A 27,902-nucleotide genomic window follows, 5' to 3' on the forward strand; every position below is an offset into this window, starting at 1 on the left:
CAGGGAGGCAGCGGCAACAGGGAACTGGCTGCTTCTGGTTTCTAGGGCCGTATAAATACAAAGCGGAGCCGGGTACGAGGAAAACACAAAGGAAAAGAGGAGAATTCTCACGTTTAAAACTGAAGACTAACGGAGTCAGGTAATGAGCGCCTCCTGAAATCAAGCTTGTTTCCTAGAAGGTAAAACATGTAAAACGCCATTTGTCGCAGGTTATAATATTCATCAACATTGTGGACAGCAAAGAAGTAAACAGCTGAGGTGCAGCTGTCAGTAGGCTACGGTGTGTACTTGTTGTAGGCAAGTGTATTTATGCCAAATGTTGAATTATGTGCCGCTGTATTAGGCCAATAAAATATAACGCAAATGATCGTAATTCGATTATTCACATCGCTTTGTAAAATGATGCTGTTAGATCTTCAAAACATTATGGCTATAGCCAAAGTTTCATTCTGTGTAAAATGTGTATTCTATTGTATTTTCTATTCCGTTTTGACTCGATATTTCTCCCCATTGAATGGTTACAGTGAATCAGGATATGTCACAGTCGTTCTTCTTTGTTTCCAACTGTGGTCTGTGTTGCCACTTTGACTATTACGTGGCAGGGGATGAGATACACATAGCCGTGCATAGCCTGTCTGGAACTCAAGGCTCCTTTCTCTGTGGTCAGCAAAATAAACTTGAGATCATTTCAATGACATTTTCACTCTCTTTCCGCCTCTGCCGTGCCGGTATTATCTATCCCTCTTCATTTTTATGAATTGAATAGAATATTAATGGGATGGAATATAATTTAATTCAACTGACTTGTTTTACAATGTTGTTGTAACTTGATTAAATCCCAGCCACTTATCTGTAACCCAATGAATAAGAAAATAGATGGAAAAAACATAACTACATCTGTTCTAGCGAAATTCCAGTAGTTTATGCATTAATAATTACCAGCATATGCACATTGCCTGAAGGAGTAATACCCTTGATTCTAGAATATTTTTTTTTCTATTTTTATTTCACCTTTATTTAACCAGGTAGGCTAATTGAGAACAAGTTCTCATTTGCAACTGCGACCTGGCCAAGATAAAGCGTAGCAATTCGACACATACAACAACACAGAGTTACACATGGAATAAACAAAACATACAGTCAATAATACAGTAGAACAAAAGAAAACAAAAAGTCTATATACAGTGAGTGCAAATGAGGTAAGTTAAGGCAATAAATAGGCCATGGTGGCGAAGTAATTACAATATAGCAATTAAACACAGGAATGGTAGATGTGCAGAAGATGAAGATGTGATCAAGTGAAGTATTATCATTACGTAAGGTAAATAATATGATCTGTCTGGACTCGATGTTGTCAGGGCTATCCACATATCTTCACCATTCAGAATTACCGCTCTTTCTTTCCAACCTTTTCAAAAGGCACTACTGTCCATTGTGCACCACCTGACTTGATAAGTCTCCCTTCCTGTCCCTGCCCTTTTTGCTTGTGAATGAGTTTATTGCAACCTGGGTCTTCACTAGGCACCAAATGTAAGAAAACAGACTGAAATAGGGAGGGACTAATCTGAATTTGTCCAATAAGAAACAGTCGTTTTAGTTATCGGTTGGAAAGCGTTTTGGTACAGTGTACACTAATGAATACTGCTGTGAAGGAGTGCATTCCAACCTGTTCCCCTGGCGGGCGGTACCCGTTTAACGGCTGCTTACCTTTGGCATTGCCACTCTAGTCCTAGGAGCACCACACTCCTGTTTATACGGCTCCAGAATGGATGACACCCAAGCATCAGTTCTAGCACTGCCAGCCAGAGGCCGTCCCCTAGCCCTAGCATCCCAGCTCTGGAACACCGGAGCTGGGAGAGAGGTGTGGAATTTCTGGGGCCTGTCTGGCACGGGGCCCGGGCCCCTAAGGCTAGAGCGCTCTTGTCCTTTTTGATGTCTGAGGTTTTGAGGAAGTGAGATGTCATGTTGCCACACTAGCAAGCACTGTAGTGCACACTAGGGGTTTGATCCAGACCAGAGATGTTCCAGGGTTGTTGGATATGGCATGAAAGCAGCTGTGGAGTGGACTGAAGTGCAGATGAGGAGGAGATGGATGGAGGAATGGTGTGTTTGTGTGTTTTAGGAAGGCTGGTATTTGGTAAGGAAAAGGGTGTTGTGGTGGCCTTACAACTCAACAAATGACAGGCAGACTTATTTTTTAACCTTACAGTCCCTTTTATGCCCTGGCCTGCCCCTGGAAAGAGCAAACTCGAGCGACGTCAGTCAAATGTAGGCTAGGTTGCTTGTTTCTAGGTCACACGTTGTAGAGTTCCCCACCCCGGGTCCAGCCCCCTTAATCTGCATGCTGCGGCATGACGGGTGAGAGAGGAGTGGTGACATGTGGCGAGTGCGTTAACTAGCCAGGGATAATAGAATCACAGCGGCTCTATGTCTAGGTCCAAGGAGAGAGAGAGAGAGGGAGGTGTGGGTGTGTACATGCACGTGTGTGTGTGTGACAGAGTGTATGTGACCTGGGAAACAGCAACCCCATTCTGTGATCCTCTCTGCAAATCTTACAGCTGTTTTGTAGTAAAATCATAGTATTACTGTAATAGGACTACAGTAGGCAGCTTTACTGTATATGCAACACAGTAAATACACTATTCTGGGACGTTCAATATCTTTTTGCTCTCCTGTGATTCAGAAAGTATGGCGGAGTGTGCGTGTTATGCCATTTTACACAGTGATTTATAGTAGTGCTTGCATACAAATCACAAATTGCTTCCCAAGTAAATGTGGATGCAGGAATAAAGCTTTGGAGAAGCATATATCATGAGCAGGCTTTTCTGTTATTACAATCAGGAAGGGAGGCAATATTTCTTCAGAATCACTGAAGGAATCCAGGGCCCACTAACAGTTTGTCCCAAATGGCACCCTATTCCCAATACAGTGCACTACTTTTGACCAGGGCCCTAAGTAGTGCACTATTTGGGTGCTATTTGGGACCCTCTGTGTCCCATTTATTACATAGTCACAGGCCCTTCTAGCCTCTGGGAAAGGGGCTACCTAGTCGGTTGCACACTGAATGCATTCAACCAAAATGTGTCTTCCGTATTTAACCCCACCTCTCTGAATCAGAGGTGCGGGGGGCTTCCTTAACGTCCACGGCACTCGAGGGAGCAGTTGATGTTGGGGGTTAACTGCCTTGCTCAAGGGCAGAACTGCAGATTTTTCCACCTGGCCTCTAGACAAAATGCCGTGTGCCCGAACAGCCGAAAAAAACCTTCACCGAAGTCAGAAACGAAGAAAAATGTCACAATGTCGTCATAATATATGCGCAAACACTTCCGAACTGTTTTGGCTGGGAAGCGTGCGGACGCCTTTACCTTATCGGCCTGTGCCTGTGGTGCTGATCCGCTGTAGGCCCCATGGGCTCCTTGGGTGAGCTCCACTGTGGGTCCTCCTCCCGGGTCAACAGGAAATGTCTCGGTGACCTACAATAAGGTCACTGAGACATCACACCCCGCTGTATCCTCACAGAGGCCCGCGGTGTGCTCGTGGCTTATCTTACATGTGTCTGCCTGAACTTAGCAAGAGGTCCATTTCATCCCCCATTACCTCTCATTTCAATTACATTAAAACAACTTATTTTTGTATTTTTTGGGGTCCATGAAACAAGCTGCACTACAAATGAGAAAAGCATAAGTGTTGGTGTGTGTCAACATTTCATATAGATTAATATGTGACAGAAGGAAGGATTGAAAAGGACAATCATGAGCAGTAAAAATACATTTTCATTGTTTCCTCAGCCCGTAGGCACTTAGTCAGCCGACTCTTAACTCCACTATCGTTTCAGTTGTGAGGTGACCCGGGGATGCCTATTAGCCCAAGGAAAGGGATGAATGTTGTCATAATTAGGATCGTCATTATCGGGAGTATTATTTGTGTGTGTGTGTGTGTGTGTGTGTGTGTGTGTGTGTGTGTGTGTACCAGTGGAGGCTCCTCAGAGGAGGAAGGGGAGGACCATCCTCAGTGAATTTCATAAAAACAGTGAAACATTTAAAAAGTTATACTTTTATATATATACACGTCACCAAATAATTGATTAAAACACACTTTTTTGCAATTAAGGTCTATAGTAGCCTCAGCAGCACTCTGTAGGGTAGCACAATGTTGTAGCCGGAGGACAGCTAGCTTTGGGCCTCCTCTTGGTACATTGACTTCAATACAAAACCTAGGAGGCTCATGGTTCTCACCCCCTCCAATAGACTTACACAGTAATTATGACAACTTCTGGAAGACATCCTCCAACCTATCAGAGCTCTTGCAGCATGAACTGACATGTTGTCCACCCAATCAAAGGATCAGAGAATGAATCTAGTACTGAAAGCATAAGCTACAGCTAGCTAGCACTGCAGTGCATACAATCTGGTGAGTCGTTGACTCAAAGAGAGAGAAAGACAATAGTTGCACAGTTTTGAACTAATACATTTATTCCAAAATGAGGGAGGGATAGATTCACTTACTAAGCTAGCTAATGCAGCTAGCTAGTTTAGCCTGCTCAAACAGAGGGATGTTACAGTATGTGTGTGTAGCCACTCAATTCTTGCTGATGAGGTTTTCCCCCTCTTGCTACTCGGTTGGGGCTATTCGTTCCATGCCTCAAGGCCACAAGACTATTCCTCTGTTCCTAAACATGGCCTATATACGTAGAAACCGTCATTGCTATGCCAAATGACAATCCATTCTGAAATAATAAGTAATTTCACAACATTGTAATTTTAGTAGTCTTAGTTTTAGTGCTCTACCAACTGTGGCTCAGTTGGTAGAGCATGGTGTGTGCAACGCCAGGGTTGTGGGTTCGATTCCCACGGGGGGCCAGTACAAAAAAGAAAAACAAAAATGCATGAAATGTATGCATACACTACTGTAAGTCGCTCTGGATAAGAGCGTCTGCTAAATGACTAAAATGTAAAAAAAAAAAATGTAGTATTAAACGTTTGTCATCTGTGACAAATACCACAACTTTGTTGATAGAGTTAATTGAGATATGATCAGCACTTTTCAGGATCGTGTGAATATTCCAGTCAAGGCATCACCGACAAATGAATGTGAAGAAATAGATGCAGACAGAGAATACATCCCAAATGACACCCTATTCCCTATATATTACACTACTTTTACGAAACAGATGCAGAAAGAGTGTACATCCCAAATGGAACCCTATTACCTATGTAGTGCACTATATAGGTAATATGGTGCCATTTGGGATGCACACAGACTCATTGAATGGTCTAGCCAGCTAGGACTTGTCCAGACATGTTTTGCTTTTTTCTCAGCCCGCTACTATTATAATTTCCCACTACTCAACACTCTCAGTCTTGTGATGCAGACAGCTGTGAGGTTAAAGGTGAACACAGCTGGGAAGAAGGTTCTGAACTTCTAGTGTTGCAATCACTGCTGCTTGTGCTTGAAATGTATCTAACCTTTCTGCGACATACTGTGAACTATATTAGTTACCATAGTCTGTACAGCATTTTGAATATGATCCACACTGCAGCTGGTGTCTAACTTTTCTGAGATATTTAGGCTGCGTTTACACAGGCAGCCCAATTCTGATATTTTTTCCCACTAATTGGTCTTTTGACCAATCACATCAGATCTTTTTCAGAGCTGATCTGATTAGTCAAAAGACAAATTAGTGAAAAAATGCCTGTGTAAACACAACCACTGTGTAAACACAGCCACTGTGTACTGTATTCGAGCCTTAATACACACAGCTAGTTTGAAACCGGTTTCGAAGAGACGTCTTGCCCATTTCACATTGCCCATGGCACATAGTGTGAAGAGACAGTCAGTTCCCATAGTCTCTTCGAAACCGTGTGATATGATTAAGCAATAAGGCCCGAGGGGGTGTGGTATATGGCCATTATACTATGGCAACGCGGAGTGCCTAGATACAGCCCTTAGCCGTGGTATATTGGCAATATACCACAAACACCCGAGGTGCCTTATTGCTATGATAAACTGGTTACCAACGTAATTAAAGCAATAAAAAAAAAGTTTTGTCATACCCATTCTATACAGTCTGATACACCACAGCTTTCAGCCAATCAACATTCAAGGCTGAAACCGCCCAGTTTATAATCCACATTTTGGTCTGGGTGGTAGTAAGTGTACTCAAATTGGTTTGTTGTTTTGGCTCCGTCCTCTTGCACTTTGTGTACCAACATGGTGTCATTTGAAACAGGAAACAGCAAACCTTTGGGAAGCTCAGATGAGCAGCATGCTTCAGACGGAGCTGCAGTTCTAAATAGACGGGTAACGGATTCACTGAACCGGTTTGACCGTTTGACCCTGGTTCGGGAGAAGCCACCTTTTTCTTGTGTGTGTGCGAGACGTTTCTCAGTATGGTACCGCAGCATTTCCATGTGCAGCAGCGTTGCCATGGTGACAGAGCGGGGAGGTTTTGTGGGGGAGAGGGGAGGGGAGTGCGTCACATGTAGGAACTGAAGGTACCATATGGTCTCACCTCTGGGGGGGGGGGGGGGGTGCTCTCAGTGATGCAGCAATTGAAAGATGGGGAAAATGCTCTGTTTAGTCTGCTTGATAAATGCATTTTCCTCTCTGATCCTTCCATCCCCTCTTCATCTTTCACACGCAGACATACTTTTTCTCTTTGTCTCTCTTGCTTTTCCTATTTTTTTTCTCTCCATCAGACTCTTACCACCTCCCCCTTCCCCTCTTTCTTTCTCTCTCTCTCTTCTTCTCCTGTGTCCTTTCTTCCGCTGCCTGCTTTGTGTCAAATGTGCGTATTTTCCATTTGGCAAGGTGCTGTGGGACAGCACTTCAGCTCACTTGTGCATACACACACTACTTCAATGAGAGAGGTGGAAGGAAGTCTGTGAGAAAACGTGTTTCGTTTCACCTCAACATTTGTCGCCCCAAACAGTCAATGAAGGACCCGAATGGGCCTCGTTCATTTGGTGTTGCTTTGAATATGCTCCCTTTTGCATTTGCTTCCTCAGATAGTTGTCTGTACGTTATTATAAACTGAGTGGTTCAAGACTGTATACCACAGGTATGGCAAAACATGTATTTTTATTTATTTTTTATTTATTTTTTCAGTTTATAATAGCAATAAGGCACCTCGGGGGTTTGTGGTATATGGCTAATATACAGGCACATTGCGTCGTGCATAAGAACAGCCTTTAGCCATGGTATATTTACTACACCTCCTCGGGCCTTACTTCTTAAATATAATAAGCCCCCACTACACAGCACAGCTGCTTGTTAGCCATGTAACAGTAAGGTGTTTTAACAAGGTCTAGGGTAGATGGAAAGGTCTAGGATATGTATGTTTTCCAGAGACAGTGGTTTAGACAGCTAGACCACACTAGGCCACAACATTTCTGGAATGGATTGATGTCATAACGGGTATTTGATCTGAAAGAGGGTTTGTGTACAGTACTGTGTACGGAGGCCTTTACTTTGAACTGAAAACACTTAATCGAGTACCCAATGATGCTATCTTCCCCTGTGTGAAAAGATACTTTCTGTCCTCATCTTGCCTGAGGGAAACTGACTTGCTTTTTTTTTTTGTGTGTGCGGTCCCATTCCATTCATGTTCATTGGACAGGACAGTGAGGAAGAATGAGAGGGCAACGAGTCTGATTTGAACCCGTGCTGGCAGCGCTTTAGGTTCCAAAGTCAGCGCTTTACACCGCTAGACCACCCAAGGCTCTCCTTGTTTTTAACTAATGGCTTCTCTGTTTCTGTTCCCCCCCCTCAGACCCCCTAGAAGAGGAGCTTGGACGGCATGCAAAGTTGTGAAATATCTTCAGACAGCACTGATGACCCCCTTAGTAGAGACCTACGCACTCGTCGACAGCCTCGAATAGTAGTGATCGGCGCAGGTTTAGCCGGTCTCGCAGCTACCAAGAGCCTCCTGGAAAGCGGCTTAACGGATGTCACAGTCCTAGAGGCGTCAGACCGCATCGGAGGGAGAGTTCAAAGCATTCAGCACGGTAAGAAATTATGCTGTGAACCCTACAGTACAAACACACGAAGAGTGAGTGAGGAAACAACACATGGTGGAAATTATGCTAAACCAGACCTTGGAACTTCATGGGTTATGACTCAATGGGTGTTTTGTTTCTTAAATAGTTTACATTTTCTGTAAGCTGAAAGCTCCAAACCTCACTTACTGAGACATTCGACATGTCTGTGTGAGTGTGTAATCATCAGCTTGTTTCCCCCGCACTCACATCTAGCTGTCAAAAAGTACCCCGTCTATTCTCTATGGGGCTACGCTATCAGTGCTAATGCTAAAAGCCTTCCCAAAATAACACTGGATCAGAAAGTGTGCTTTGCAAAGCCCAATTAAGCTTTCCCAATTCAAAATGTGAAATGTGATTGGGGAATTTGTCTCTATCTCTCGGATGAACGTGGGGTTAGTCCTGCGAAATCCCCTTTGAGCTGAACAAGTTAGAAGATTACTCCCATTGCCACATATGGCTTTAATTCACTGTTTAAAAATCTATATATTTATCCCTGTTCCTCATTCTCTACGAAGTCGTTTCAATAACAAGTATCTCTTTAGTGGGCGGTTGTAGCCTCCTCAAAATGTCCTGTAGGCTGCAGTCACATTCATTGATTTGACTCCCTCTAATTGCAGTTAATTTCACTTCCATTCAATTAAAACAACTTCCTGTTCTCATTTCTCTGTTTATTGAATTGAATTCAAGTTCCATTCCGTTCAACTTATTCCCAAATGAACTGACACAAACAATCAAGTTCTTGGGGGGGGGGGGGGGGAAACAAAGTTTGTAAGTGTAACCCCAAAGGTGCATCTGATATGGCACATTATTCCCTATATATTGCACTACTTTTGACCAGAGCCTAGGCCTGTCCCAATATCCCCACTACTTGCTATGCCAAAACATTGCTTCATATTGGGACAGAGACTAAGTCTATTATATATTTATATGCCATTTAGCAGAGGCTTTTATCCAAAGCTTACATTTTGTATGTATGGAATCGAACCCACTATCCTAGCATTGCAAGCGCCATGCTCTACCAACTGAGCTAAAGAGAGGACTACATTCTTCTTCATCTTATTCTCCGCTATCTATTCCAGGACAAACGACTTTGGAGCTCGGAGCCACCTGGATCCATGGCGCTAACGGGAACCCGGTGTACCACCTGGCAGAGGACAATGGGCTGCTCGAGCACACCACGGACGGCGAGCGCAGCGTGGGCCGCATCAGCCTGTACACCAAGAACGGCGTGGCCCACTACCAGACCAACAGCGGTACCAGGATCCCCAAGGACCTGGTCGAGGAGTTCAGTGACCTCTACAATGAGGTGAGGGGAGAGAGAGGTGTGTGTGTGTGTGTCCAGATGACCACTTATGTGTGTAAATGAAGGGAACCACCCATGACTGAATGTAGATACTTTACGTACACAATGGCACAAATGCACATATGTACACAGTGTATAATACAGGTGTGCAGGGAAACTCACCATGGTCCAATGAAGCGTGTCATTTCCTGTTCAGCTACCTCAGAGCGTTGTGTTATTCACACATTGGCTTCCCCCCCCCCCACTACCATTCAGATCTGTGGAATTAGACACGGTGCAGAGGAAAGGGACGCTTTCTACACACTTCCCTTTGTCTGTGTTCCTGAGTAATTCTCGCAATAGTTCCGTTCCATAAGTGTTGCAAGCAGCAAAGTTACCAATAGAGAACACATACCAGTCAGTTTTTAAAGGATTCACATTGGGTGGGCCAGAAAGCTTGTGGTGACTTCGGTTGTTCAGAACGCTTATGGAACTGGAATTATTTCAAGGCACTTGAATACAGAAGCACTTTCTCAATTATCCACCTTAACACAGCATTCTCCACAGCAGCACCCATTCCTTTAAGAACACACTGTACGAACAGGAATAATACACGGTAATAACGCAGAGTTTCTAAACCCAAAGGCGCAACATTGCGAGACTTCCGAGAACGCTTGCGAAGCACTCGGCAGACCGGGATTTGGGGTTTGAAAAGTTAATGAGAGAAGTGAAAAATGTTTCCTTTTAGTTGTTGATTTTCTTGAAATCTAAAAGCACGTCTTAGATTCGAGCCGATAAGTAACTGAACTTGTTATTACTCCAACATGGTGATCTGCACTCTTCAGACATGAAGTCGTTTGTGACAAAATGACACGTTTTCATTTTCGTCACAAACGACTTCATGTCTAAGGAGTGCCTTTTGATTTGACGGCCTGCACATGCACAGTTCGGCGTGAGACGACCGCTAGGCCCGCTAACGCGTTTCTGCGCATGAGCTTAGCTAGCCAACGTCTGCATGACATCGCCTACAAGCGCGATTGAGGATTTCTACTGGAAGCGGTTTCTACATATCTTCACACTAAAACCATCTTTGGTTATAATTTGGGAGCTGCACCATACAGTGGGATTTAATGCTTTTATCCTGATTGCTCGTGTGCCAGTCTGCATACCTCTATGCTGTATTCCCTTGTATGATCCATTTCCAAGATGCCAATCACTTTGCAGTGTAGCAGCAGCATCAACACAGCAGAGCATCGCTATGCATTAGGCTAACCCCCAACGTGCATCCTTACAGGAGCAGGAAACGGTTATCCCCACCATGTATCATTACAACTGCGCTAATCCCCACCGTGCCTCTGCCTGGAAATCAGCATAATTAACTAAGCTGTAGGATTAGCAAAACAAGGCTGACTTGTTGTTTTGTTTCACATCAGGATGTGAGGTACATAGACATCCTGTTGGTTTAGATCTAGTGTTTCATGATTGTGAGGCAATGGACAAGAAATAGCTTTACATTTAGTAGTCTTTGAAAATGTGTTTCTTGAGGATCCCAATTCAACCGAAGGCTATTTTATATTGTCAACTAATGTGTGCTGCATCCTGGGTCGGGTTCATTAGGGCATGCAACAGAAAACGTTTTCAAGTTTTGCGAAGGAATTTAAAAATGCACTTTTCGGGTAGTCCCTCCCTGTTTCAGTCTGTTTTCTTCCGTTTGGTGCCTGATGAACAGGAGCCTGGTCTTTGTATGCAAAACATTCCACCAGGGAGGTAAGACAAGATGATAAGGTTATGGAATCAAATATCATGTCATATTATCACATGACCTTTATGGCTACAATGTAACTCAGTGCAGAAATGATAAACATATAAACATTCTGATTCCATTGGAAAAGAATGTGAACTTCACTCTGGGACAGCTAAAGCAGTCATTTGAACTGCTCATGAATAAAAAAATATATGTATTACTCTGATATTTTTAAGTCATGCCCCCCTCCGTCCTTGCCTTTTCCTATATAAGTCTATATCAAATCAAATTGTATTGGACACATACACATGGTTAGCAGAAGTTATTGCGAGTGTAGCGAAATGCTTGTGCTTCTAGTTCCGACAGTACAGCAATATCTAACATGTAATCTAACAATTCCACAACTACCTAATACACATCTACTGTAAGTAAAGGAATACATATATGGATGAGCAATGACAGAGCAGCATAGGCAAGATGCAATATATGCTATAAAATACGAGATGAGATGAGTAATGCAAGATATGTAAACATTATTAAAGTGCCATTATTAAAGTGACTAGTGATCCATTTATTAAAGTAGCCAATGATTTGAAGTCTGTATGTAGGCAGCAGCCTCTCTGTGTTAGTGATGGCTGTTTAACCTCTCTAGGGTATGTGGGACGAAATCGTCCCACCTACTCAACAGCCAGTGGAATCCCGTGGCGCGTTATTCAAATACCTTAGAAATGCTATTACTTCAATTTCTCAAACATATGACTATTTTACACCATTTTAAAGACAAGACTCTCGTTAATCTAACCACAATGTCTGATTTCAAAAAGGCTTTACAACGAAAGCAAAACATTAGATTATGTCAGCAGAGTACCCAGCCAGAAATAATCAGACACCCATTTTTCAAGCTAGCATATAATGTCACATAAACCCAAACCACAGCTAAATGCAGCACTAACCTTTGATGATCTTCATCAGATGACACTTCTAGGACATTATGTTATACAATACATGCATGTTTTGTTCAATCAAGTTCATATTTATATCAAAAACCAGCTTTTTACATTAGCATGTGATGTTCAGAACTAGCATACCCACCGAACACTTCCGGTGAATTTACTAAATTACTCACGATAAACGTTCACAAAAAACATAACAATTATTTTAAGAATTATAGATAGAGAACTCCTTTATGCAATCCCGGTGTCCGATTTTAAAATAGCTTTTCGGTGAAAGCACATTTTGCAATATTCTGAGTAGATCGCACAGCCATCACGGCTAGCTATTTTGACACCCACCAAGTTTAGCTCTGACCAAACTCCGATTTACTATTAGAAAAGTTTGATTACCTTTGGTGTTCTTCGTCAGAATGCACTCCCAGGACTTCTACTTCAATAACAAATGTTGGTTTGGTTCAAAATAATCCATAGTTATATCCAAATAACGGCGTTTTGTTCGTGCGTTCAAGACACTATCCGAAGTGTAAATAAGGGTCACGCGCACGACGCATTTCGTGACCAAAAAATTCTAAATATTCCATTACCGTACTTCGAAGCATGTCAACCGCTGTTTGCAATCAATTTTTATGCAATTTTTCTCGTAAAAAAGCGATAATATTCCGACCGGGAAAGCGTGTATACGTACAAAGAGAGAGAAAATAAAAGCATGGGATCCCCTCGTGCACGAGCCTGAGTTTCATAGTACTGTGACCGGCCACTATCCAAACGCGCTACTTTTTTTCAGCCAGAGCCTGCAAAGCCACAATTCAGCTTTTTGCCGCCTACTGAGAGCCCATGGGAGCCGTAGGAAGTGTCACGTAACAGCAGAGATCCCCTGTATTGGATAGAGATAATCAAGAAGGCCAAGAAATGGTCAGACAGGGTACTTCCTGTACAGAATCTTCTCAGGTTTTGGCCTGCCAAATGAGTTCTGTTGTACTCACAGACACCATTCAAACAGTTTTAGAAACTGTGGAGTGTTTTCTATCCAAAGCTAATAATTATATGCATATTCTAGTTTCTGGGCAGGAGTAATAATCAGATTAAATCGGGTACGTTTTTTATCCGCCCGTGAAAATACTGCCCCCTAGCCATAACAGGTTAAATGCGGTGGTTCGTGCTTTCAGTTTTGAGTGAATGCCGCCATCTATCCACGGTTTCTGGTTAAGGTAGGTTTTAATAGTCACAGTCGGTACAACATCTCCTATGCACTTCCTTATAAACTCACTCACTGATTCAGCGTATACATCAATATTATTCTTTAACCTCTTACATCTAGACGTTCCGCTAGCAGAACACCTGCTCCAATATCCAATGATAGGCGTGGCGCGAATTACAAATTCCTCAAAAATACAAAAACTTCAATTTTTCAAACATATGACTATTTCACAGCATTTTAAAGATAAGACTCTCCTTTATCTTACCACACTGTCCGATTTCAAAAAGGCTTTACAACGAAAGCAAAACATTAGATTATGTCAGCAGAGTACCAAGCCAGAAATAATCAGACACCCATTTTTCAAGCTAGCATATAATGTCACAAAAACCCAGAAGACAGCTAAATGCAGCACTAACCTTTGATGATCTTCATCAGATGACAACCCTAGAACATTATGTTATACAATACATGCATGTTTTGTTCAATCAAGTTCATATTTATATCAAAAACCAGCTTTTTACATTAGCATGTGACGTTCAGAACTAGCATACCCCCCGCAAACTTCCGGCGAATTCACTAAGAATTTACTAAATTACTCACGATAAACGTTCACAAAAAGCATAACAATTATTTTAAGAATTATAGATACAGAACTCCTCTATGCACTCGATATGTCCGATTTTAAAATAGCTTTTTGGTGAAAGCACATTTTGCAATATTCTAAGTACATAGCCCAGGCATCACGGGCTAGCTATTTAGACACCCGGCAAGTTTAGCACTCACCAATATCAGGTTTACTATTATAAAAGTTTGATTACCTTTTGTTGTCTTCGTCAGAATGCACTCCCAGGACTGCTACTTCAATAACAAATGTTGGTTTGGTCCAAAATAATCCATTGTTATATCCGAATAGCGGCGTTTTGTTCGTGCGTCCCAGACACTATCTGAAATGGTAAATCAGGGTCGCGCGCATGGCGCAATTCGTGTCAAAAAAAATCTAAATATTCCATTACCGTACTTCGAAGCATGTCAACCGCTTTTTAAAATCCATTTTTATGCCATTTTTCTCGTAAAAAAGCGATAATATTCCGACCGGGAATCTCCTTTTAGCTAAACAGAGGAAAGTAAACAAAGCTTTCGGTCGACGCGGGCACGAGCCTGAGTCTTACAGTACTGTAACCAGCCACTACCCAAACGCGCTACTTTTTTTCAGCCAGAGCCTGCAAAGCCACGATTCAGCTTTTTACCGCCTTCTGAGACCCTATGGCAGCCGTAGGAAGTGTCACGGGACAGCTAAGATCCTCACTCTTCAATAAACAGAGACAAGAAGAACGACACCTTGTCAGACAGGCCACTTCCTGCCTGAAACCTTGTCAGGTTTTTGCCTGCCAAATGAGTTCTGTTATACTCACAGACACCATTCAAACAGTTTTAGAAACTTTAGGGTGTTTTCTATCCATATGTAATAAGTATATGCATATTCTAGTTACTGGGTAGGAGTGGTAACCAGATTAAATCGGGTACGTTTTTTATCCAGCCGTGAAAATACTGCCCCCTAGCCATAACAGGTTAAGGCTACCCGGAACATGTCCCAGCCCGCGTGATCAAAACAATCTTGAAGCGTGGATTCCGATTGGTCAGACCAGCGTTGAATAGTTCTTAACACGGGTACATCCTGTTTGAGTGTCTGTCTATAGGAAGGGAGGAGCAAAATGGAGTCGTGGTCAGATTTGCCAAAAGGAGGGCAGGGGAGGGCCTTGTATGCATTGCGGAAGTTATAGTAGCAGTGATCCAGAGTTTTGCCAGCATACGTACTACAGTCAATATGCTGATATAATTTAGTTAGCCTTGTTCTCAAATCTGCTTTGTTACAATCCCCAGCTACAATAAATGCAGCCTCAGGATATGGTTTCCAGTTTGCATAAAGTCCAGAGAAGTTCCTTGAGGGCCGTCGTAGTATTGGCTTGAGGGGGGATATACACGGCTGTGACAATAACCGAGGAGAATTCTCTTGGGAGATAATATGGTCGGCATTTGATTGAGAAATTCTAGGTCAGGTGAACAGAAGGACTTGAATTCCTGTATGTTTAGGGGGCTCCCGAGTGGCACAGCGGTCTAAGGCACTGCATCTCAGTGCAAGAGGCATCACTACAGTCCCTGGTTTGATTCCAGGCTGAGTCACATCCGGCTGTGATTGGGAGTGTCATAGGGCGGCGCACAATTGGCCCAGCATCGTCCACGTTTGGCCGGGGTAGGCCATCTTTGTCAATAAGAATTTGTTCTTAACTGACTTGCCTAGTTAAATAAAAAGTAAAACAATTACACCATGAGTCATTAATCATGAAACATACAACTCCGCCCTTCTTCCCTGAGATATGTTTATTCCTGTCGGCGCGACGTACAAAGAATCCAGGTGGCTGTGTCGACTCCGACAGCATATCCCGAGAGAGTATGGTACAATCCCTGATGTCTCTCTGGATAGCAACCCTTGCCCTAATTTCATCTACCTTGTTATCTAAAGACTGGACATTAGTGAGTAATATACTCGGAAGCGGTGGATGGTGTGCGCGCCTTCGAAGTATGACCAGAAGACCGCTCCGTCTACCTCTTCTCTGGCGGCATTGTTTTGGGTCAGCCTCTGGAATTAGGTCAAATGCCTTGGGTAGTTCGGACAAAGGATCCACTTCGGGAAAGTCATATTCCTGGTCGAAGTGCTGGTAAGTTGACGCTGCTCTGATATGTAATTGTTCTTCCCGGCTGTATGTAATAACACTTAAGATTTTCTGGGCTAACAATGTAAGAAATAATACATAAAAAAACTAAATACTGCCAAGTTTCCTAAGGACTAGAAGTGAGGCAGCCCTCTCTGTTGGCGCCACTTTGTTTCTATATATCCACACCGTTTCGTTTGGTGGTTGCTCGGACACCTGCTCAGTGCTCACCGTTCTAGCTTTTTTGTGCTTAGGCCTCGGAGGTGTACAGTACGTTCAGGCTGAACCTCAGAATCAGAAGAATAATCATCAGAGATGTCATGATTCATTTCTTCCCACCATCTGAGTCGCCTAAGCACAAAAAAGCTTGAACGGTGCGCACTGAGCAGGTGCCCGAGCCACCACCAAATGAAACGGTGAGACAGGAGAGAGGAAGTGACTGCACCGTTTGGATAGAACAAGCCGGTGATAATGCTACGGGACGATTATCAGCACAAAATGTAATCACTGAGAGAGCAGGCCCTCAAGCAAAAAACAACACCAGTAACGCGCTTACCAGCTTTCGTTGTTTATGCGACATGGACATGCTCCAACTGATGCAATTGCGTTAAGACACACACCATGTAAGCAAGACCTGACAATAATTGACTATTTTTTTAAGAGGTTGGGCCAGTAACTGGGAGGTTGCTGGTTCGAATCCCTGAGGTGAAAAATCTGTCTGTGCCCTCGAGCATGACCCTTAACCCTAATTGCTCTGGATAAGAGTGTCTGCTAAATTTTTGTTTTGTTGTTGTTATAAAAAGAAGCTGTTACCACGTTCCAACACATGCTTTCTGTTTCATAGTTAAAGTTAAATATCCCAATTTTATTTACATTTTTAACGTTTAAACGTTCACAGCCCTACATGACACATGTATTTATACTTGTCACGTTGCATAAGGATGGGAGACATGCGCAGGAATAAGTAATAGGGTTTTTAAATTCTCTACCCAAAACAAAAGAGCGACGTGTAAACCTCTAAATAATAATAAAAAAAAACAGAAATAAAACCGAGCATAGGTACTCACAAGACCAATGGACCTAGGACAATGATTGACAAGGACAATGGGGAACAGAGGGCACATGTATACACATACTAATCAGGGGGAATGGGAACCAGGTGTGCGTAATGAGACAAGACAGTCCGGGGTTGGTGGTAATGATCCAGTTCAGTGACGCCTAAAAGGCCGCGACGTGGACCTCCGGAGCTGGTGAACGGAATGAGCAGCAGTACCGGGGGACAATACTGTATCAACCGTGACTTTGGGTCCTTGAAAAGCGTCCTTGAAAAACTCAATTTTTTTATGATTATTATTGCACACAATAATAATATGTGGTTACAACACTCTCATAACTTGGCAGAATCACTTCACCCGCACAGGCTACGGAATAGGTGGATGCCTTTGGCTTCAAGACATGGCATCACTCATGCCACATAGGTTTTGGTGCTGTATCAACCAAAGATATTCTGTGGTAGCCTCGTACTTGGGCAGAAATCCCACAGGCTATTGAATAGGCACGCCTTTCGGCTACTTTGCGGTAGCCTATCATAGATCTTATTTCCCAGTGCCAGTGGTGTCTACCTGTTGTAACCCGGCACTCCCTAGGAATGGCCCTTGGGCGATCACCAGTCTCGTGACTAACTGACGGCTCAGCTCCAGTTCCCTCCTGCCTCTTTTTTTCAGCTCACTGTTTAACTTATTTAAATAAGACACCTTCACGGTTGCACTTTATTTTACGGCACAGAAACGGCTAGGGCTGCATCCCAAATGGCACCATATTGCCTATACAGCACTACTTTTGACCAGAGCCCTATGGGTCAAAAGTAGTGCACTAAATATGGAATAGGCTGCCATTTGGCGTCATCCCAGGTATTTACTGAGAAATTACATGTGAAATGGTGCACAGTAATAATCTATAAATTACTTGTTTGTTTTTAAAACAGGCACCAATTGGTACCATGTCATTGCCAATTGTGTTGAATTGTTGGAACTAAGTACCAGAAAGTATTCATTAAAACAACATAATGTCTTAGTAAATTCCATGTAAATACCACTGTGTGACCTCCTACACAATGATGCTCCACCTATTGTGAAATGAGTGGGCAGTTCCTTCTAAAGGAGTTGTGTGCTTTGGATAAAGAAGTTCTGTCATGCATGTTGCTATATATCCTGTACTGTAGAAGTCACGGACCTCGGAAGAAAGTGTTGAAAAATTAAAAACGATCCGTTGTTGAATAATGTACTAAGTTTCACCCTCCCATGTAGCCATGCCAAGGTGTTAAATGATGTCATAAATTCTCACCTGGCTGCACCCTTTAAAGGGCAAATTTGGCATTCAAACAAAGCGATCACCTTACAGATTGCCCCTTTAAAGTTTTAGAAGCACCCCAGTAGATTTTGAATGTTCAGACTCCGTTATAGCCACAGTAGCAGGAACACTCTATGCTATTTTGGATTGCTTGGCTGTTGGATAAGGTAGTAGCAAAATACTGCCTGTCTATGAAACTCTGGGTTGTCCAGCGTAGAACCAGAATGAAAACAGACTGGCACCCAGACAAACCCTGGCAACAAACCCTTTTGACCAGAGTCCTATTTGCCATGGTCAAAAGTAGTGCCCTATAAAGGGAATAGGGTGCCATTTGGGATGCATTCCCTCTGCACATTCATTACTGCTTATACCATGGCCATCAAACTCACATTTCTCTCCCCTCTTGCCATCCCCTCTACCCCTCTCCTCTTCTCCCCCCTCTCCTCCCTAGGTGTACGAGCTGACTCAGGAGTTTTTCCAGAGTGGGAAGCCTGTGTGTGCTGAAAGCCAGAACAGCGTTGGGGTGTTCACGAGGGATGTGGTGCGCAAGAAGATCATGCTGGACCCCGACGACTCGGAGAGCACCAAGAGACTCAAGCTGTCCATGCTCCAGCAGTACCTCAAGGTGTGTGTGTGTGTTTGTGGAGGGTGGGTGGGTGGGTGGGTCGGGATGGGGGTGTGTGTGTGTGGGGGGGGGGGTCCTTCTAAGAGACTATAAAATATGCTAGAGCTCTAGTTTATGGTTGGAATGCAGTGATCAGCCTACACAAACATGCAAATCCAATAAGCTAGAGCAAACAATGGTTTCCTTCTCGGTATGTAAGTTCGCTCTGTGTTGCAAGAAAAACAGTTATAGAAATCGTCACGGAAGGCATGATTTTCTTTTTTTCCATATTAAATCTACAGTGCTGTATTCTGAATCACTCATCTCTGGAGAGAATTGATGCACCTCTATGGCCTCTCTCACAGTTCTGATTCAAAACAGTTCTTTATGCCTCCCGGGTGGCGCAGTGGTCTAAGGCTGAGAGATTCTGGGTTCGAGCCCACGCTCTGCCGCAGCCGGCCGCGACCGGGAGGCTCATGGGGCGACGCACAATTGGCCCAGCGTCGTCCGGGTTAGGGAGGGATATCCTTGTCTCATCGCGCACTAGCGAGTCCTGTGGCGGGCCGGGCACAGTGCACGCTGACCAGGTCGCTAGGTGTACGGTGTTTCCTCCGACACATTGGTGCGGCTGGCTTCCGGGTTGGATGCGCGCTGTGTCAAGAAGCAGAGCGGGGCTCTCGACCTTCGCCTCTCCCGAGTCTGTACGGGAGTTACAGCGATGAGACAAGACAGTAACTACTACCAATTGGATACCATGAAATTGGGGAGAAATAAATAAATAAAAAGTAAATAAAACAGTTCTTTATATGCTGATAAATGACTGAAGTAGCAAATGTGATGCTCCTGCTATGTTTAGTCTCACACAATACAAGAGTTTACGGCATGTTTTATGACTCAACTGAACAAGCAGGTCAGGAAATCAAGTGTAAAACTCTGACTTACATCCCCAAATGCAAATGTTGGCATTGCTGTTAGCTATAGCTACATTGTCTTGTTTATATTAAAAATAGCTTCATTAGCTTGTTAATGTTATTGCTCCTTGTAATTATACCCAATGACTCATTGGATTCAAATTAGTGTTGATCACTTAAAGGTCAGTTTGCTAATTAAATAGAAACACAGCGGACAAAAAAATGGACGCCCTTTTTTATTACACCTAGAGCCAACTGTGGTACAGCAAGACATCCAACAATTTACCTCAGGAAATGTAGCTATTGCAATCCTTATTATGTTTGTATATTTATTCAATTAATTTCCTGGTCCGCCGGCACTCAATTATTAGGGCTACATGCCAAATGGCACAAATATTACCAATGTAGTGCACGACAATTGACCAAAACCCTATGCACTATCTAGGGAATAATGTGCCGCTTAGGATGCATCCCTTGATGTCAAAAGTTTCCTTTAGTGGCAGCCAAGGCCATGATTAAAACTTTTCCTCAGGGAAACATTAGGCTCTATTGTTGAGGCTACAGAGACAGATGCAGATGACATCCTTAATGTTGCTCTAGTTCGGTAAACAAACTATTGGGTTCATAGACTTGAGCCATAAAACGATATCCCAACGAAAGTTTAAGACAATAAATAGGTCATTCAACTTGGACTAAGTAGCACTTCGTTAGATGAGGTTAATTTGGCCTCAATTCAATAAGGAGTTTTAGCCAATCAAAGAGTAATAGAAAACAAATCAATTTGAAACAAAGTAGATACACCAAGATGTAGGAAATTAATTTGACCAGAATTGAACAGACTTATTTGTCTGTGTTTCTATACGGTAAAGCCAGTGTCTGGTTCCTCTTTAGGTTTCTTCCATCCAATGACTTTTTCAACTGTTCTGCTGCTTGCTCTCTGGGCTTCTAGGCTGGGATATTAAAAAGAGCTCAAATACATTTGACTGATTCACTGATTGATGAGTTGATTGATTGATGGAAAGAGGATGGAGAGTTGTGAGAGCAGCTGATAAAGGAGCTCAATTTGATCTGAGTCAAACTGACTTTGTTTGTTTGTTTGTATGTATGTTGTTCCCAAGGTGGAGAGTTGTGAGAGCTCGTCCCCCAGCATGGATGAGGTCTCGCTGAGTGAGTTCGGTGAGTGGACGGAGATCCCCGGGGCCCACCACGTCATCCCGGGAGGCTTCATGAAGATCGTGGACCTCTTGGCGCAGGACATTCCGTCCCGCATGATGCGCCTGGGGAAACCCGTCCGCTGCGTCCACTGGAACTACTCCGCCCAGCAACAGGAGGAGATCGCCCATGGCGACAACAACAATTGGCACGACAACGGCGACCATAACGATGACCGACGTTGCCATGGTGAGCCCAACCCCAATCCGGGTCACGCGTACCCCATCAGCGTAGAGTGCGAGGACCTCGAGTCACTCCCCGCCGACCACGTGATCGTAACCGCCTCTCTCGGCGTCCTCAAGAACCGCCATGAGGCGCTCTTCTCACCCTCGCTGCCTGAGGACAAAGTCCTCGCCATCGAGAAGCTCGGCATCAGCACCACTGACAAGATTTTCCTGGAGTTCGCCGATCCCTTCTGGAGCCCCGAGTGCAACAGCATCCAGTTTGTGTGGGAGGACGAGGCGCAGCTGGAGCAGCCGGTCTACCCCGAGGAGCTGTGGTACCGTAAGATCTGCTCATTTGATGTGCTGTACCCGCCCGAGCGCTACGGCCACATGCTGAGTGGCTGGATCTGTGGCCAGGAGGCGCTGCTCATGGAGCGCTGCGACGACGAGACGGTGGCTGAGACCTGCACCAAGCTACTGCGACGCTTCACAGGTCAGTGTGCATGTCTGTGTGTTTGTCATTGTTACATTGACATAGGTCAGTTGTGTGTGTGTGTGTGTGAGGTGTGTGTGTGTGTGTGTGTGTGTGTGTGTGTGTGTGTGTGTGTGTGTGATATGCAGTAACAATCAGTTTTCTGAATCGAACCGCAGCTTTTGTACAAGTCTTGCAATAACACTAGATTTCAGCTACTCAAGGTCTTAGTTGATTAATCAAACCGTATGTTCTTGATGGAGTGAGGACCACTGACCTAAATAACTCGCTGAGATAGTGAGGGAATGCTGATGATGGCCTGAGTATGAATCAAGCTCTGTGCTTCAACTCATCAGTATAGGGCAGGAATACTGTTACACACATCACACACAGTTACGAGCACACTGTAACCTTAAGGGCTGAATGGGTGCATCACTACTGTGCTCCCAGTGAGTCACGGTGACGAACTGAAGAGTAATTCCACTTATTCAGCCCTAGTGGGCCTCTAGGTATACATTAGATACAGGAAATGACATCATCATGTGACATCATTACGAGCCTTGAGGTATGGCCTTTCCCAGAAGGGGGTTTGGGGGGCTGATGCTGAATCAGTCAGATAGATGTCTGGCAGAGTGGAGGTGTTGAACACATGTACATCCCGTAACAACTGGTCCAGGGTCAGTTTTAGTCACTGTGCTCGTTATAGGTGGAATAAGGATTGGATGAAGAAATGCTGATCCTACAAAAGTTGGTAGAGGAGTTGCCTGGGTGTCTGCATCCCAGACATACTTTATGAATGACCCAATATTCTCACAGAAGAGGTGAGTGAGTCAATGCCATAGCTACTTGACTTTATCAAGTTGTTAATTTCTCTGTTTCACCCATGAACAGCCCCCTATTAAGAGTAATGATGACAAAAAGAAACACAGCAAATTGAAATTGGCTGTAACTTTCGTCGAGACTCATCAGTCTTTTTTAAGAAAACCTGACACAAAATCAATTGTTCGATTCGACAGGTTGTTCGACTCTACATGAGACGGGAAAAATTGCTCTCTTACGTTAAGGCCATATTAAGGTTCTGCTCCCTGGAAAACACTGTAAATGATAGTGTAGACAAGACACACACAGTCGTTCTTGGGATGCCCTACACCGGGAAGAAAATAATGACTATTGATAGAGATGAGCCTTGTGGCTCTGTTTAGCTTTAGTCTGTTTCATATTGACAGAGAAAATAGGTTAAGAGATATAAGAACGCTGTCCTGGTTTAAATAGTTTAGATAAAGGTGTGTATGTCTGTGGAATGAACATAAAATACTTTTGACAGGGTCACCATTACATTAGACTGGTTGGTTGTTTAGCAACAAAACCGACGCGTGCCCTACTATGGGGCAAAACAGACAGGGTTGGTATAGAATGTTGACAACATGTTAACAAAATTTAGTCTCCAATGTTTATTGAAAACATAAGTACATTTGCACAATGAGCACTTGTTGTCTCTCAAATACATCGTTACAGTTGTTGGTTAGCTAGCTAGCGAATTTTTGCCATATTAGCATTGACAGGAAATCAGTCAAACACCTTAATACAAGACATGGTATCAAGAACAAGAGAAAACTAGCTGAAATTAGCCACTTTCTATTCCCCACAAGGCAGTTTGTCATTGTTGCGAGCCATTTGGCCATCTAGAATACAACAACTCACGGACTTCTGCCCCAATTAAAGCGCGCATATTGCTTTCGTGACGTTGTCCCATCTATGGCTGCGTCCCAAATGACACCCTAGTCCCTACAGAGTCCACTACCACAGAGTCTGATGGGCCTTGCTCAAAAGTAATGCACTAGGGAATAGGTTGCCATTTGGGATGCATCCCATCTCATGGGTGGACAAAGCTCGGTATTATGGCAGACTGTAAGTGAATGCTGCCCTCCTTCAAGGACTAAGTTATCCTCTGGTGAAGCCAGTTAGCTGACAAATAGGTCATAGTAGAGTCAGGTCTAAGCTTAGCATATGTCACCGACCCGGTTACCATCACTTAATGATGACGTCAGAGGCTTTCCTGGACACACACAAACACACACACACACACCTCACTGCAGTTACTCCTCCCTATACAGCCAAGCCAACGGACACAATAAACCATAAACCCTGCCTTCAGCTCTGAGCAATACTCGCTTCCTGCCCTCACATTGTTTACTTCCATAGGAAGTACACCCTCACGGAAAGTCATTAACCCACACACTGACACACTCCCCTGATGTAGGTCAGTGCGGTTTAATCCCCTACGAAGCAGATTCATCACAGACAGACTAGAGTGTGTGAGTGTGTATGGCCTCTGAGAGGGACCGTAGCCTATTAGTACCGATACAGGAGATTGAATTGGATGTGTTGGAGGATCACCTATGGGAGATTGGTAGAGGATCACTCACCATGCATCGCCATTACCTTAGGAAGCTTTCAATGGCTTATTTCCACCTGCGGAAGAGTTGTAAGAGAGGGTGTGCCTGTGTTTGTTTGTGTGTGTGTTTGCGCGCGCTTGCCTGTGTGTGAGAGACAGAGAGTGTGTTGGTGTGTGTGGATGTTGATGTTTCCGTGTCCATCCAAAGGGTTTATATTGGACTGACTGTCCTCACCATCCACCTCACCGTTCCTTTCTCTCCCTCCTTTAGGGAACCCCAACATTCCGAAGCCGAGGCGGATCCTGCGCTCGTCGTGGGGCAGTAACCCTTACATCCGGGGCTCCTACTCCTTCACCCGGGTGGGCTCCAGTGGGGGTGACGTGGAGAAGCTAGCCATGCCCCTGCCTTACACCAAGAGCACCAAGGCTCCGGTAAGAACCGCATCTGGATCTGGATGCAGACTTGGGTTCAAATACTATTTAGGGTATTTCAATTATTTTTCAAGACATTTCAAAGTAAGTATTTTGGAATGCATTTGGAAGTACACTTGGAAAGTATTGGCTTGTATTTGAAAATACTAAACTCTGCAAAAAAAGAAACGTCCCTTTTTCAGGACCCTGTCTTTCAAAGATAATTCGTAAAAATCCAAATAACTTCACAGATCCTCATTGTAAAGGGTTTAAACAATGTTTCCCATTCTTGTTCAATGACCCATAAACGATTAATGAACATGCACTTGTGGAACGGTCGTTCTGACACCAACAGCTTACAGACGGTAGGCAATTAAGGTCACAGTTATGAAAACTTAGGACACTAAAGAGGCCTTTCTACTGACTCTGAAAAACACCAGAATAAAGATGCCCAGGGTCCCTGCTCATCTACGTGAGCATGCCTTAGGCATGCTGCAAGGAGCCATGAGGACTGCCGATCTGGCCAGGGCAATAAATTGCAATGTCCGTACTGTGAGATGCCTAAGACAGCGCTACAGGGAGACAGGACGGACAGCTGATCGTCCTCGCAGTGGCAGACCACGTGTAACAACACCTGCACAGGATAGGTACATCCGACCATCACACCTGCGGGACAGGTACAGGATGGCAACAACAACTGCCAGAATTACACCAGGAACGCACAATCCCTCCATCAGTGCTTAGACTGTCCGCAACAGGCTGAGAGACGCTGGACTGAGGGCTTGTAGGCCTGTTGTAAGGCAGGTCCTCACCAGACATCACCTGCAACAACATCGCCTATGGGCACAAACCCACCATCGCTGAACCAGACAGGATTGGCAAAAAGTGCTCTTCACTGGTGAGTCGCGGTTTTGTCTCACCAGAGGTGATGGTCGGATTTGCGTTTATCGTCAAAGGAATGAGCGTTGCACCGAGGCATGTACATTGATTTGGAGGTGGAGGGTCTGTCATGGTCTGGGACGGTGTGTCACAGCATCATCGGACTGAGCTTGTTGTCATTGCAGGCAATCTCAACGCTGTGCGTTACAGGGAAGACATCCTCCTCCCTCATGTGGTACCCTTCCTGCAGGCTCATCCTGACATGACCCTCCAGCATGACAATGCCCCCAGCCATACTGCTCGTTCTGTGCGTGATTTCCTGCAAGACAGGAATGTCAGTGTTCTGCCATGGCCAGCGAAGAGCCCGGATCTCAATCCCATTGAGCACGCCTGGGACCTGTTGGATCGGAGGGTGAGGGCTAGGGCCATTCCCCCCCAGAAATGTCCGGGAACTTGCAGGTGCCTTGGTGGAAGAGTGGGGTAACATCTCATAACAAAAACTGGCAAATCTGGTGCAGTCCATGAGGAGGAGAGGCACTGCAGTACTTAATGCAGCTGGTGGCCACACCAGATACTGACTGTTACTTTTGATTTTGACCCCCCTTTGTTCAGGGACACATTATTCCCTTTATGTTAGTCACATGTCTGTGGACCGTGTTCAGTTCATGTCTCAGTTGTTGAATCTTATGTTCATACAAATATTTACACATGTTACGTTTACTGAAAATAAATGCAGTTGACAGTGAGAGGACGTTTCTTTAAATTTTAAATACTCCATGCATTTTAACCCAGGTCTGTTTGGTCCTAGGGCAATTTGAAAATGGTTTTGTATATTTTATAGGAAGTCGTTTGAAAATACTTAAAAATACTTCAAATAGAAGAAGTTGATTTGGCCACATTATTTGAAAATACTCTAACATAAAATAAGTATTTTTAAATGACACATAGTTAAATATGCATGTATTTGAACCCAGACTGGATGTAGTGTATATCAGCTGAGTCGTGTTAATTAGGGCACACCGTAGCGAGACGTTTTAAAACATTGTACAATGGAATGGAAATTTTATTGGACAAGTTCAGGTAGTGCCTCCTCGTTTCACTCAGTTTCCAAACATTTTCTCCTTACTGATCATGACTCTGATTAGCCAAGGTGCTGTGACAGGTAAGGAACAATGTGTCAACCACGGTGGGTTACAGTATGAAAAGCCTTCCCCAATGACTAAGTGTTGTTTGTGGAACAGCATGTTAATGACAGTGTATTGAGAATGTATTTACTTTCATTGGTTTTTGGAGGCGTGATGCTTGTTTACAGCCACCAGAGGAACTCGTAGCATGTTGTCAAAGTGCCTGTGTCATCACTGTCACCTAATAAGGCAATAAGGGACATGACAGTCAGTGTTGGATCGATTATGAATCATGGGTCTTGGCCAGCAGCGTAGCCCCTGAAACTTGATGCATGTGTCCTTATCTTTGTGTGTGTGTGTGTGTGTGTGTGTATGTTTGTGTGTGTGTGTGTGCGTGTCAACTGTGTGTGGCCACTTAAAGACTGCTAAATGAGCAGTGTGACCTTTGAGAAATCCCCCTACCGTCAAAAGAGCGACAGATCGTCACAAGCAGCCTTATTACATATAGACAGATACTCTGTCTAGAGCCTAAAATAGCTCCCCATGATTCCGTCTAAATGGCACACTATTCCCTATATAGTGCACTAATTTTGTCCAGGGACCATAGAGCTCTAGTCAAAGGTAGTGTGCTATGTAGAGCATAGAGGGCCATTTGGGATGCAGCCCATGGCTCGGAGGCAGTAATAGAGAACACATGCCATATGTTGGGTCATGCCGACATTCACTGGTTTGTTTAGATCTTGTATTTTTTTTCTCGCCCCTCCTCTCTTCTCTATCTCTACCCTCTCCTCTATCCACCTATCCCCTTCTCTATTCTATTCTTCTGTATATCATATCTCTTCTCTATCCTCTCCTTTTCCCAACCTCTTTCATCACCCTTCCTTTCCTCTTTACCCTCTCAGCCTCTACAGGTGTTATTCGCTGGGGAAGCCACCCACCGGAAATACTATTCCACTACCCATGGTGCATTGCTGTCGGGACAGAGAGAGGCCACTCGTCTTACAGAGATGTACCAGGACTTGCACAAAGAAACCATAAAGCCTAACATGTAAAAATGACAAATGAACCACTGACTAGTGATAAAAAATAAACAACTTGTTTTATCCTTTCTATATTTTAAGTTTTTTAGATTAAGTTATACATGTAAAAGCATAATAGGGGCATTAACAATTATAACGATGATAATGATGAATACTGTTTTTACTGTATTGCGCGGTAGATTTTACCACTTATATGAGATGTACTGTAAAAAGGCAAAGGGTGCCGTCGTCTCTGGTCCTTCATCAATCTGTACGTTTAAAAAAAAAAGTTGTTGATAAGTTAATGTTTATATAATAACACGTCTATAATTGAACTGTTTTTTGTAAGTGCCTTCTGTATTTAATGTCATGTTATTGAAAAACAAACAAAAAATAATGGCAAGAATTAATAAACTTGTATATTAATGTGAGAAA

At 43.8% G+C, this 27,902-nt stretch overlaps 1 protein-coding gene across 2 annotated transcripts; it reads left to right on the forward strand.

Annotated features, from left to right (window-relative positions):
• On the forward strand, nt 1-27,902 carry LOC106609979 (spermine oxidase). Of its 2 annotated transcripts, none has more exons than XM_014209064.3 (7): nt 1-139; nt 7,772-8,006; nt 9,119-9,345; nt 18,728-18,901; nt 20,910-21,660; nt 24,306-24,466; nt 27,351-27,902. In XM_014209064.3, the coding sequence occupies exons 2-7, from the start codon at nt 7,799-7,801 to the stop codon at nt 27,498-27,500; spliced, it is 1,671 nt and encodes a 556-aa protein (XP_014064539.1). In that variant the 5' UTR covers nt 1-139; nt 7,772-7,798; the 3' UTR covers nt 27,501-27,902. The 2 variants fall into 2 exon arrangements, with proteins under 2 accessions (XP_014064539.1, XP_082834502.1); XM_082978376.1 differs by lacking the exon at nt 1-139 and adding an exon at nt 258-280.

This window comes from Salmo salar, chromosome 08 (genome assembly GCF_965601325.2).
Source record: "Salmo salar chromosome 08, fSalSal1, whole genome shotgun sequence".
NCBI lineage: Eukaryota > Metazoa > Chordata > Actinopteri > Salmoniformes > Salmonidae > Salmo > Salmo salar.